The sequence below is a fragment of the Phyllostomus discolor genome, chromosome 3, assembly GCF_004126475.2.
Source record: "Phyllostomus discolor isolate MPI-MPIP mPhyDis1 chromosome 3, mPhyDis1.pri.v3, whole genome shotgun sequence".
Taxonomy (NCBI): domain Eukaryota; kingdom Metazoa; phylum Chordata; class Mammalia; order Chiroptera; family Phyllostomidae; genus Phyllostomus; species Phyllostomus discolor.
In genome coordinates this window covers 175,377,507-175,392,185 of record NC_040905.2, presented here as the reverse complement: position 1 = coordinate 175,392,185, position 14,679 = coordinate 175,377,507, and the positions used below count along the sequence as shown (strand labels likewise).

The following is a 14,679-nucleotide window of genomic DNA, read 5'->3' as shown; positions in this document are numbered from 1 at the left end:
TTCTGAGGTTGTCTGCACAGTTATTACACCCCTTTCCCTCCACGGCTACATGGCAGTGACAGAAACTGACAGGTTTTCTCATATCCTCACCATCTTGGCCATAACCAATCCATCTGAACTAAGACAAATTGAGTCAATTGTTATTTGAGTCAATATCAGCCAACCATCATCATCATACTTAACTCTTCCATGGTTGAACTTTGGATCCAGACTGGGCCTTCAGTATCTTTCGAGAGAATTGTTTTTGAACTAGAACTCACAGAGTTTGAGATCAGTCAGCTTCTCCTTTGTTAATAGGGCCCACTAGAGCAATAGAGATGATTCCTGCCATGAGGAAAAGCCATCTGTCCTAAAAATCAAAGACCACCCAGAGAGCAGCAGATAATAGCAATGGGACAAGACCTAGCACATTCAAACCCCGATTCCCCGTTCCTGAGATTCCGCTGCATCCATATCTTTCTGGAACTCGGTTCTTCAAACAGCTCAGTTCCTCTAGTCAATAAATTGTTTTTGCTTATGCTTTTCCAGGTTGGGTTTCTGTCATTTGTAACTTTTTAAAAAAACACTGCAATTAAATTTTTTTTAAACCTTGATTATACCCTCAGATATTCACTTAAGAGTGTAAATCATGGAAATTGTATTTTTGAGTCAAAGCTTATATGCATTATTAAGATGATCGAAGTGCATTTCCAAAAATACTTTCAGAAATGTCTTATTAATTTCAAGTCTCATCTGCAGTATATGAGATGTGCACTCCCTAACATTGGGTTAAAATAATTATTTGTGCCTGTTTGACAGGTGAAAAATGGTGTCTTTAATTTTCACTTATTCAGTTATGTACTCTAACAACAGTCATTCACTTCTCATCTTCTCTGAACAGCCCATTTGTGTCATTTACCCAGTTCTCCATGGGTACATTTTCTAATTGATTTGTGAAAGCTATTTATACGTAAAAATATGAAAATTTCTCTTATCATATATGTTGTAAATATTTTGTGCTATTTTGTTATTTGCATGGTTGCTTGTGCTCTTCTCCATGTAAGTGAATTATATGTTAAGTAAAGACTTATGGTCCCCCTCCCTTCTTTCTTTTTTTTTTTTTAAATAGTACTATAATTCCTCTTCCTGGGAATTCTCTAATGTAATAAATAATACCCACCAATTCTTAGGAATCATTAAATTACTTGAGCATAAAGAGAATATAATCACCACTTAACATTTTAACTACTTGAAACTTCCAGATTTCACTTAACTTTCCGTGTTTCCAGGGAAAACCAACGCAGCATTTTTGCATGAAGGACACACTCAAGTGCTGTCAGCAGGCTCTGCAGTCTTGACATCTATCTTAACAACTTCTTTTTCTTCTTTCTAGCAAGTCAATTTCCTTGGTCTGTCTCTTCTCCACTATAACTAAAGAAAGTCTTCCTTGTATACTTTACCCCTTAGATGTTAAAAAATGCATTTGAGCAATAAAAATCCCAAGACTATTAAGTTTTAGGACTATTAAGCTTACAGAGAAAAATAAATAGATATGGCTATAAATGAACTAAGACTACTAAGCTTACGGAGAAAAATAAATAGATATGGCTATAAATGAACAAGTATCCCTGAAAGCCATTATTGGTTTAATAATAATTTGGAGGGAGATCAGAGATAAAAAGTGACGCAAAGAGAAGTGAATAGTAGACCTGAATTTATGTAGAAGAAAAAACATCAACATATTTATTGCTGCATAGCAAATTGCTTCAAAAGTGAGTGGTTTAAAGCAGCAAAAAATGAATTATCTCACGGTTTCTGTGGGTCAGAAATCCAGGAACAGCTTAGCCCAGTGGTTATGGCTCAGGGTGTTTCATGGGTCTACGGATAAGCCATGCCTGGGTCTGGAGGAACTGCTTCCAAGCCTGCTCACATGGGGGCTGGCAAAGGCCCGAGATGCTCCTCACATGGGCCTCTCTCCCTTCGGGGCTCACAACGGGGCAGCTGGCAGAGTGAATGACCCAAGAGGGAGAGAGGGAGTAAAAGAGAAGCCATCGTGCCTTTCATAAGCCCCTATAACCTAATACGGCATCACTTCAGCACATTCTATCAGTTACACAGATCAGTTCTGGTACCGTGGGGGAGGGAGACTTCACATAGGTGTGAAGACCAGGAGGCAGGATCGTTGGCAGCCATCTCGGAAGCTGGTGACTAAAGTCTGTGTCCAGCTTGTTTTGGCTCAATCTCCTCATAGTTTTGCCCATCTTAATTCTGAGGGTTCTGTCCACACCTCTCTGCCCTTCATACTGCACACTGCCCTTACACTGTCTCCTCCATTTCCGTGGGCTCTATTACAGTGTGAAAACTGAGGTATTTCCTCAGCCTAAATATTGCTCTCTTGGTTCCAAAGAGTATTTTCACCTTCCTGCAAAACCTCTTCATGTGTATGTCCAGTAGTAAATGCGACTCCCCACTGCTGACTTCAAACCACCTCCTCCTCCTGCCTCAGAGGTCACACCACTCTCCACCCAGCTGCCCAAGCCCGGGACCTGGGTCCGACAGTTGACTTCTCCCCACGCCCCTCGCATGGTACAGACTACCCCTGTGGTTGGCCCTGCCCCACCTGCTTCCACTTCGCTGCTAACAGAACATGCCGTGCTGCCTGCATGGGGGTGGGGGTGGGGTCTAAATTGGCCCATTTGGGTTTTCTCCCGAGACTTTTGATTTCTGAGTACATCTGAGATAGGAAATGATTAATACCAACAAATTTTATAGCAACATTCCAGCAAAAATGGTACCTTGGGCTTTTGAAGACTCTGAAGAGATAAGTTCTCTGCTTCTTGATTCCCTAGGCTGCTTGTTCAACTTGTTTTTTGATTCTGTAACATATCCTCGTGGCCAAGACATTCTACACCCTCCAACTTTGTTGCGCAAGTTCTTTGAAGTCTCCATGCTGTCAGCTCTGGGCATTTGCACTTGTTTCCTCTGTGCAGAGTTTTCTCCCATGAACATAAACTTATCTGAGTGATCCTGACATTTTCTTTGAGTTTCAGGTTAGATGTCACTTCTTCCAAAAGCCCATCCTGGCCCTAACTGCCAGAAGTCACCTCTAACCCTATAATGTGGGTTAGGGTCCCTTCCATGTGGTCCTATAGTGTTCTAAACTCCCATCACATGCTATCCATCCAACTAGGTGTTAATAGAGTCATTACTTACATGAAGTCCTATTCCATCCCAAACTCTGGGAGGTCAAGGACCATCTCTGTCCTGTGGATTTCTGTGTGTAGCTCATTGCCTTAAAAAACATTGCAATAAAAACTGAATTCTTTGTAAAGTCTCCTCCATCTTCATTAAGAGTTTCCTTCATCAGATTATTGGTTGGACAATATTCCAGAGAGCAAATGCCCACTAAAAATGTTGCCTTATCTGACAGCACGAGGGGAGCTGGGTGGAGCGGGGAATAGCTAACATTTCTTAATGCCTCATGTGCCAACCACTGGGGTCGTACCCAATCGTTACCTCCAGATGGAGTGATGCGAGCAATGCACCAGGGTTCAATTCTGGACACAGTGACATGTCCCTGGACTGTTTAACATTTCAGGAAAGATTTTTCAGGAATCACAGATGAACAGGATTGTGGTTGTGCAACATCCTTAAAATATGATCCATAAAACACTTAAAACATTCATAGCTGCCCAATTCTGCTCCAGAGACCCAATTACACACTTGTCTAGATGGCTATGCATCCCTGCACTGGCCCTGGCAGCCTCCACTTTTTCACAGGAAGGCAATTCAGAGAGAGACTTAACGGGTCCAAGTTCTATGACGAGACCTTAATTAAAATTCTACAAAGTCATCCCTCTGAATACCCCAGGAGTTCCTTTCTTGGTGGTGGAGAGAACTGACCTTTTAAACACAGGTGTGTCTTATCAAGCACTTAGTACATAACCAAACTGTCCCTGACCCAGAGAAATAGATGAAATGCTGCTGTGGACCCAGAGCAGCGGCTCCCAGGATTTCAAGAAACCTGTGTCCCTTGCCTCTCAGCCCCAATCTGTCCTACAAGCAGGGCCTCCTCTCACCTCAGTGCGGTTTTAACGAGTGAAAACGATTCTGTTTCAACCACCTTGGTTGGGCCTCTACGAGCTCATGAATCAAAACACACGCTGGTAATCAAAGAAAATCTTCCCACGTGAACCATCTTTCAAACAAGACTATTGTTCACGCTACAAAGTGCTTTTCAAAAACAGAAGAGGAAGTGGAAGAAAGAAAAGTCCAAAACACCATTTTATCAAAAGACTAATACAAACTAAATAAATAAATAAATAGAAATGTAACACATTTACAGTTCAGAAAAGAAAAACAAATGAGAACACTGCCGATCAGAAATTAGAAGATATTTTTGGTGCCACGGGTTTTCTGCTCATGTTTTCACTACCAGTAAAGTATATTGCTTTTAACAATGCCTCTTGTCTAAAGATCAGACTTTTAGTCACATGAAAAATAGCATCACCAAAAAACAAACTCCTCAGAGCCAAGCAGACTAGAGGAAAGCTGAGGCCCTAATTTTTTTTTTTTTTTAAGAAAAAGTACAGAATTTTGCTTGGCTGTGATGAGAGTGATTTTCAGTTACTGATTAAAAGGAGAGAGCAGAGAGCCCGTGGTAGTACATGGGAGCAAAGCAGGGCAAGCAGAGAGCCTGTGGTAGTATAGGGGAGCAAGGCAGAGCAACATAAAAGGGGGAACCAAAGAAACACTCTGGGCAACTGTGTTCCAGCCGCTGACGTGTTGACAGTGGGGGCAGGTGCAGGACATGGGCTCTGGTATAGACAGAGCCAACTCTGTCATTCAATTCGCTTGACCTCTGTGGATCCAATGTATCACCTATAAAATGGGTATAAGACAGGTACAGATCCACAAATCCCTTATTTGTAATTCCAAGATGGAAAATTCTAAGAATACTAGAAATTCTTTCATGATGCATTTGGGCAAAACTGATCTGAACTGCATTACAGATGTTTATAGTCATCACTTATTTGATTTAGTATGAACATTCATGTTTTGCCCCAAATATATTAATGTGCTTGATTATGGAGTGCTGTTGAGGGGGATGTAATAAAGAACAGTAAGATACTTAGGAATACATTTAAGCAAGGAAGTGAAAAATCTCGACATTGAAACTTGTATGACAGTGATGAAAGAAACTGAAGACAACATTAATAAATGGAGAGGTGCCAAGTTTGTGGGTAAAATTGCTAAAGGTCCATGCCACACTCAAAACCACCTATAGATTCAACACAATCCCTCTCAAAACTGCAACGGCATTTTTCACATAGAAAAAGCAATGCCAAAATTCATATGAAACCACAACAGATCCCTGAATAGGCAAAGCAATCTTGAGGAAAAAAAACAAAGCTAGAGGTTTCATACCTCCTCATTTCAAACTAGTAATCAAAACAGTATGGTACTGACATAAAAACAGACACAGAGCAATTGAACAGAATCAAGAGCCAAGAAATAAGTCTGTACTTATCCAGTCAACTAATATTGGACGAGGGACCAAAGAATACACAATGGGATAGAGACGGTCTTTTTCCTAAACAACATTAGAAAACCTGGATATTCACATGCAAAAGAGTGAAACTCAATTCCTGTCTTAAACCATGCACAAAAATTAACTCAAAATGGATTAAAGACTTAAATTTAAGACTCGAAACCATAAAATTCCTACAAGAGAACATAGGAGAAAAGCTCCTTGACATTGGTCTTGGCAATGACTTTTTGGATATGACAGCAAAAGCACAGCAACAAAAGAAAAAATAAACAGGTGGGACTGTATCAAACTAAAAAGCTGTCTGCAAAACAAAAGAAACAAGTGCACTGTTGGTGGGACTGCAGACTGGTACAACCACTATGGAAAGCAGTATGGAACTTCCTCAGAAAACTAAAAATGGATCTGCCTTTTGACCCAGCAATTCCATTGCTGGGACTCTATCCTAAGAACACTAAAACACCAATACATAAGAACCTTTGCACCCCGATGTTCATAGCAGCACAATTTACAATAGCTAGGTGCTGGAAGCAACCTAGATGCCCATCAGTAAATGAATGGATCAAAAAAACTATGGTACATTTACACAATGGAATTCTATGCAGCTGAAAGAAAGAAGGAGCTCCTACCCTTTGCAACAGCATGGATGGAGCTGGAAAGCATTATGCTAAGTGAAACAAGCCAGGCAGTGAAAGACAAATACCACATGATATCACCTTTAACAGGAATCTAAACAACAAAACAAAACAAAAAAAACTAGCAAAATATAACCAAAGACACTGAAATAGGGGATTAGTCTGACAGTGGCCAGAGGGGAGAGAAGAGGGAATTTCAGGGGGGAATGGGTAGGGATTACAGGAACAAATTTGGAGGACACATGGACAAAAACTAGGGGTGGGGGGTAATGGGGGGAAGGGGGGAGGGTTGGGTGGGTGGGCTGGAATGGGAGTAGGGGGGAGAAAACTGTACTTGAACAATGATTAAAATAAAAAAAATAAAATAAAAAATAAACAAAAAAAAAGAAACAGTCAACAACATGAAGAGCCAACATATGGAACAGGAGAAAAATTTCCCAAACCATGTATCTGATAAGGGGTTAATATCCAAAATATGTAAAAAACTTAATAGCAAATAAAGAATCTAATTTTAAAATGAGCAGAGAATCTAAGTAGACAGTGTTCCAAAAAACACATACAGATGACCTATAGGTAAGTAAGAAGTGTTCGACCTCACTAATCATTAGGAAAATGCAAGTTAAAACCACAATGAACTATCACCTCACACCTGTTAGAATGGCTGTCATCCAAAAGACAAGAGGTAAGTGTTGGGAGGTTGTGGAGAAAAGGGCACCTTTGTGCACTGTTGGTGGGAATGTAAATTGGTGCAGCCACTGTGGAAACAGTATGGAGTTTCCTCCAAACTTTAGAAATAAAACTGCCGTATGATCCAGCAATCCCACTTTGGGGTATATACATCCAAAGGGGATGAAATTGCAATCCTGAAGAGCTATCTGCACTCTCATGTTCATTGCAGCATTTATAACAGCCAAGCAATTGAAACAGTGTCACACACACACACACACACACACACACACACACAAATGGAATATTACTCAGCCATGAGAAGGAAAGAAATCCTGTCATTTATGACAACATATGGGTAGACACCAGGGGCATTGTATTAAGTGAAATAAATCAGATGAAGAAAGACAAATACTACCTATATGAGATCACTACAAGTGATCTCACTTACATGTGTAATTTTTAAAAAGCCAGATTCATGGGAACTGTGTAGAATAGTGCTGTCAATGTCTGGAATGGGGTGGTGGTGGTGGGAGGGGGGAAACAGAAAGATACTTGTCAAGGGCACAAACCTTCGGCTATAAGATTAATAAGTTCCGAGGAATCTTATATACAGCATGGTGACTACCGGTAACAATACTACATTATATACTTGAAAATTGCTGTGAGAGTAAAACTTAACTGTTCTCACCACACACACAAATTGTAATTACATGAGGTGACGGATGTATTAACCAATCTTATTGTGGCAACTATTTCACAATATATACATATGTCAAATCATCACCTTGTGTACCTTCAACCTACATAATATTATGTCATATCTCAATTAAACTGGGGGTGTGAGCTTGAGCAACACCAACTTGCCTTATCTTACTCCTCCCTGCAGGTCTGTGGTCAGGTTACTGTACATGAGGTTTACAAACCTGACATATAATAGGAGAAAGACATCATAACACTGTTCGATGTAACGAGTGCTAGAACAAATCTTCGGGGAGAAAAAGACATAGTCAAACACACACAAAATTCCACGAGGTGGAAATGGTGTCTTCCAAAAGTCAGAAGGAGGTGAACTCAAGTCCGTTCGGCACTTCTGGTTCAAAGGACACCCACAGGAGATCTGCAAAATCCAGACCAACCACCCAGTGTGAAAGCAAGTCCACCCTCTCGGAGACGGATACTAAACCTTCCGCTTTGTCAGTTTGTACTGTCTTCAGTTTAGTCGGTCACTGAAAATCTCATCGGGGGCACTTGGTGCCTTGTTTTTAACACCATCTCTCAGGACCCAGCGGCTGCAGACCAAGGCCACTGGCCTCAGAGTAATCTTCACACCTGCCTGGCGCCCAGGAGGCTGTTCCTGTTCACACTAAAATCTCTTTGACGCCTAAAGGCGTGCCTGCAGTGGGACTCACTGCCCATCATTGTGGAAAGGCCGTTCCCCAGCTCAGTCATAAACTTGAAATCCTGTTTCACCGCCACTAATTACTTGGAAGAAAAATGAAAGAGGCTCTGAAAATCTGAAAGACATTTAAGAACAAAGTTGAACATGATTTCTTGAGTGAATGAATCCAGAAACAAAATCCTGTTTTTCTCATTCATCAGGGAACAACTAACAAGTTTCCGGGGCGGTGCTTTGTTCTCAGCTGCACCAGGCTTCTCTGCCTTGGATACATGATGCCAAAACCTGACCTGACAGACATTGAAAAGTGTGAATAGTATTTCAGCTAAACGCTTCTGGGACAATTAAGCATTCATCATATTTAAGTTCTTTCACTAACGAGAAGGTGTCCTGTAAGAAAAACTGCTCTGCTTGGTGTCTACTGGTTTAGTGGTCTCACTCCATCCCCCGTGATGTTCCTGTCAGTGTCTGTGCCTGTCCCTGCCAGGCTGGCCCTGGGAGGACGGGCATATGCTGACCTGCTCGTTTTCTTTGCTGGAGCCCCTGTGATCACAAGGCTGGCAGCATCCTATCTTTGACTAGGTTCCCACCACCAACTCATTCTGCTACTTTCCCACTCCTGCGATGAACACAAATCTGTCATAGCTCCAGTCTTATTTTCTGCCACATGGCACAAGACATGGTGGGGATACCACCTACAGTAGTTTCTTTTCGAAGAGGCTATGGAGGTTATCTAGTCAAGACTGGAGAATGGCCAACTGCTACCTAGGGCTGGGGAGAAAAGCCGGGCCATTAAGAACCATTTGGGCATTGGTCTGGACTCCACCTTAACAGCCTACAAATTTACTGCCTAAATTCTCGAAACCCAAATACTTCACAAGTACCTTCTAGTGGGTGTGTGTTTATTTTGCTGGGCCCAAGTCAAATAAAGCATGACATTTATGTGAGTTTAACTCTTCTTCCAAAATAACATTCAACTTGTTAGTTCTGGATGTTCTCATCAAGCCACAGGTGGCCCAGGAGCTGGGCAGCTACAGAAACAAACAGCCAAGAGTGTCGAAGAATGAAGTTTTTTCTTTTCCGTACTGACATCTTTCCAATTTTTAAATTGCTTACTTAATGCTGTGCAAGGAATTCCTGCAATTTTCCTTATATGTCAAAAACCTCAGCTGAGATTTTTGTTGGACCATCTTGTTTCTGCCACTCAACCGTCAGTGCAAGGATGTCCAGATTAAGGATGGGAGTAGTGGCCGCGTTGACAGCTGAGGGCAGGCATCCCTGAGGATCTCGCTGTTCAGTCTCCTGTGTGCAGTTTGACGACTCTGGGATGTCAATTTCCCCTACACAGGGCAGCAACATCCCAGAATTCCAAGGCTATGGACATGCTTTGAAACTGAGTTTCTAGGCCATGACTGGAATTCTAACTCCTTGTAGGACATACACCGGTCCAGGACGAGGTTGATCTTTGCAGCTCACTGGCCAAGTAGCCAACTGCCAGGTAGTGGCCCCAAAGTGAGGTGTATATCTGTAGAAACTTGAAGATATTGGGAGTGTGTTACTCTACATTTGACCTGCCAATCTTAGGAAGGTCTTTACTGCTCCTTTAATCTGAAAATTTTTTTCCTATTTCTTGGTAGTTCTATGTAAGTCAATGTTTCAGTCCTACACCACTATGTTCTTTTGCTGGAATTAAATTTTCTGTGGTTCAGAGTGACTCCTATCTTTGTTGTTCTTGAGACTCTGCAAGGTCATACTTGGAGTAAAAATTACGGCAAACCAAGCTATAGTTATAACAACATTATGATTTCTGTGCAGATCAATCCTAGCCTGAGATTAATATCAAAGATATAACAATCTAATCTGATCAAGTCTCTGCAATGAAACAGATGCCTACTTATTACTGGGTTGACCAAAAAGTCTGTTTCGTTTTGTCTAGAAAAGACACATTTTTCATTTTCACCAATAACTTTGATTTGGATGTTTTGAATATGTCAGCTGTCTCCTGCATGGTATAACATTGACTGTTCCCAATTAACATCTCAATTTGATAGCTATCAACTCCAACTGGTCTGTGGAGCATTGTCCAGTGAGAAATCTCCAGTGTAAAACTTTGAATGAATCAGAAGTAGTTTGCAATCACTCACAGCACCTTTTCCATACACTGTACAAATCTTTGTTTCAGTTGTTTTTAGCTTTCCTGAAATAATAAAACATATGCCCAAAATGCGTATTTTCTTCCATCTTCAATATTAAAATGGCTACACAAAATTTCACCAGTTTTTGTAAGTTTCTTTTTTTCATGCATGCTGATATGACAGCTATCACAATACAATCTAACAAAACTGTTTCGAATGAAGTTAAAGACAACTAAGTGCTACTAGAGCCATTGTATGGAAAAAACAAACATTTTGAGTAATCCATTATTTCTAAAAGGTAGGTCTATTTATGCATTCATCTCAATCTGTGTATTCCGGAACAATATTTTGGGTCAGAGAAAACTGAAGGCCATCACACAGATTTGACCTATTGGGCACCAAAAGGCAATTTTAACTTCTAGAGGCAGCATGAATACAGTACGCAAATGTTACACTGTTTGTGCCAGATCGATTTCCCTTCTACTCCAAATCTTTATCGTTTTTATTTAAGTTTTAACACGGAAACACTGCAATTAATTGAGCTAAGCATACTTTAAAATGCCATCATCTGAAGTAGCAGCTCTCATGGTACTCACATGTGCAGTGCTGCTACCAACCCTGTGTGCTGATGAACACAATTCTTAGCACCTCAAGTCTACACCCCTTAGAGCTGCTCCAGGAGAACACTTCAGACTCCCAAGGGGCCTGACGCCCAGTGGGACCTTACAGTGTCAGGTTTTGAGTTCCAGGAATTCAGAATTCCTTATGCTGAATTTTATACCCAAACTGTAGCAGTCCAAGAGGCCTGTGTGTTCAAAGACTCCAGTGCACTGGGTGAAAACGTTTCCCAAGCCCAAATGGCTGGAAATGGTCCGTGTGGGCTAACTCTAAGCAGCATTGATCCTACAGAACTTACCTTGATGACGGAAATGTTTTATAAATTTGTGCCGTCCAATGTGGTAGCCAATATCCACATGTGACTACCGAATACCTGAAATGTAGTTAGTGTGACTGAAAAACAGAATTTTTCATTTTAGTAAACTGCAACAGGCACAGATGGCTGGAGGCAACAACACCGAAGAGCAGTTCTAAAGCGTCAAGGCTTTAAGCAACATGACAACTGTCTGATGGACAGTATCTCTAGACACTAAAGATGCGCTCGATGAACATGGTAGCAACCTGTCATCGATCACCTCTCCCCCTCTACCTCTTCTTGAGTGTAAACAAAAATAAAACAGGAACAATAAAAGATCTACAGTGGTTTAACACTAATCTCCTTGAATAAAACTAATACTTTTTAATAGTCCAAGATAAAAATAAACTAATGCCAGCAGAACAAAGAATTGGAAATAAGCATACTAGAAGTTATTTATGTTTAATGCTTAAAAGTCTGAATGCACAAACAATCTACCATTATAGAAGTACTGGTGGTCAATACAATGCATTAAAACTATGTACAATGCACAGTTTAGTATCAAAATCTTTCTACACTGTAGAGTTTTACGAAACTGGTAATGACATCAAACACTAAGCACTTAAGACACCATTTTTTTTTCTGCTACCACATTAGGAACGTCAATGGACAGTCCATTTCAACTTGTAGCATCCATCCATTTCTAGTATGAAATTAAGTAATTTTCTACGTATACAATAAAGTTTATCTACACGGTTCTCTTGATTTTGATCCATAGCAGCAAAGGCACTGTACATCAGCAGATCCACAGACTTAAAAGATTTTTAAAGCATTCAAACAAAAAATAATAATAAAAAAAGGGGTCACATATCATAGTTTAACAGCAACAACAACAACATAAAAGATAACACCATGTTTCTGGCACAATGGCACAGCCTGTGTCCATTTCAGGGACTTCCAACTAAGACGTGGAAAGAACCAGAGGTAAGGAAAGCAGGTCCCCGTCCCAGGGGAGAGTCCATTCTTCCTGGTTTTCAGAGGGAGGGCCTCGCACATCCTCCTCTGCCGTCTTTGTTTTGTAAAGGACTTGACTTGCACAGCGGAAAGAATCTGTGCGATTCCCAAAGAACATGCCGAAAAATAGCCCATAATCTCCCCTAATGACAAACTGCCCAAAGATAAACATCTCCCTTTGCAAAGAAATGTGGCAAAAATATCCCGAGGGATTAAGTTCTCTCTTTGAGGGCTAATTTAACCTGTTCATCTGTCTATAATACAATAAAAAAAGAATTAAAAACATATTTCAAAGACACTTGTCAACAAGTCAAAAAAGGAAAGGAAAAATGAAAAAGTCCAATTACTTTTATCGAATATAATCTAAAGCTACAGATATACTGGTTAAAGTTGTCCAAATAGACTCAAATGAATGTGACGTGGCCTGTCATGTTCTAATTGTTCAGTCAAATTTCTGAACGCCTTGAAAAATAAGTAGAAAACAAAACCAAAATAAATCTAACAACACGGCAACATATTGCTTCAATATGTAATTATACATTTCACATCTCTATACAGTCATTAGTCTACATTTAGTGACATTTTTAATCAATTATTTTAAACCTTCCTTCCCCCTCCTTTGCCAAAAAAAAGGTGGGGAGGAGTAGCAAATACAACGCATCTTCATTATCAATGCAGGAGCAGACAGCTTTATTTAGTCAGTCATTGTTAGAAAGCCTTCTTTAAACAAAATAAATATATTACAGATATGATACATAAAGATTCCATTCGCTGTTAAGTATGGTTACTCCTTGTTCTTCCAAGTAGAGGCTGAAGATTTGGTATCACAGGTTCTTAATGAGTATTCACAATTCAATAGCAAGGAGGAAGTGAGGGGGCAGGGAAGGAAGGGAATTAAACGTCACAACCGCAATGAGCATTGGAAATCCGTGGTTTCAGAGTGGGGTGGGGTGGGGGTGGGTGGGAATGATAGAACAAAGTGCTACGAGGAGGAGTCCAGTTCACATGAAGATTTGTCCTCAATAAATAACTTCATAAACCGTGGCTTTCTTATCCCCAGAGCCAGTGACAATGTATTTGTCATCCACCGAGATATCACAGCTAAGCACCGATGAGGATTCTTTGGACTGGGAAAGAAACATAAATAAAAAGATTTAATAGTGAAAGAGAAACCCATTAATACTGAGAGGCAGGACTGGAGGACTCAGAGCAAACAGAACCCTAACATGTTCCACTGACCTAACAGGAACTAAACAGGAGCCCAAGCCAGGAAAGGCAGTCTCAGCGCTTTCTTAAAGCAGCTGGGCCAGGCGCCCTCCTAGGAACACTTCACCATGTGAGCCTGCAGGCTCTTGCCCCAGGGATGTCGGGAGCCGGGCAGGTCAACGGATGAACCAAGGCCCTATTTCAAATCCTAGTTAGTCTCCAGGCCGTTACAAGCAGAGTGTCTAAGTATGAAAAACCCTCAGCTTCACTCATGTGGACTTGGGTTTAGGTAGAGCTACAAACGCCAGACGTGTCACTTAACTTGTATGAGCCTCAGTTTCCTTGTGAAGGAAAACAGGTCAAGACATCTTACCTGTCTTCTTCCCTTCTACAGGGTTGCTGTAGTGTTCAAGTGAGGTAATACACATGGGCAAGAGCATAGAATGCACTCCTTAAATACAGAAGGTAAAAGTATTTCTAAAACAAATTTCCTCGTGTATAAAAATTGAACCCAAATTTGCAAGCAGGAAGGGGTTCAATAGTTAGAAAGAGAAATGCACCTCACTTTGAGTTCTGCACACTTGTTCAATTGCACTACTATAAAAGGGTCAAATGGTAACTTTGAACTGAACTATGCTAATGAACAACAATACCCAAGGGATTTCAACTAGGACTCTGAAGACTTAAAAAATAAATGCTGGACATGCAACTGCTAACCCACTACTAGTGTTTCTCAAACTTTTTGATCACAATCTGAATACATTTTACTTTGCGACTCAATACAGACATAAGACATAACACTTATACTTGCTACAGCAGATGCACTCTAATTTTTTTAAGTACTAGGTGGAACCATCTAAAAGGCTGTGACCCACGATACAAAACAAAAACAAAAAGATTCCACTGTATTATATTATAAACTTCATGATAGCAAGAATCAGTTATTTTTGTTCTACCGATTATATTGCTCAATATTTTCACTCATAGTACATTTCACAGTATATTGCTCAATCTATATATTTTTGGATTCAATTATAACCTACTCTTATGATGACTTAATATCACTTGGTCAAGGAAACTGCAAAATCTGTTATTCCAAAAAAAGAGCAACACCTAAAAAATAACATCCTAAATATGTAAGGTTAAAAAGAGAAGTCATTTTTAACTTGCCTATGAAGGTCTCA

The 14,679-nt window shown here is 40.4% G+C and overlaps 1 protein-coding gene across 6 annotated transcripts in view; it reads right to left on the bottom strand.

The window, feature by feature from the left end:
- Positions 1-11,718: 11,718 nt before the first annotated feature.
- LOC114493155 (transducin-like enhancer protein 4) overlaps positions 11,719-14,679 on the bottom strand; it is a 145,509-nt gene continuing 142,548 nt past the window's right edge. For all 6 annotated transcript variants that reach the window (XM_028507888.2, XM_028507895.2, XM_028507948.2 and 3 more), the window contains one exon: positions 11,719-13,416. In XM_028507888.2, the coding sequence (XP_028363689.1) occupies positions 13,309-13,416 (108 nt within the window). In that variant the 3' untranslated portion in view covers positions 11,719-13,308. The remainder of the gene's footprint in view (positions 13,417-14,679) is intronic.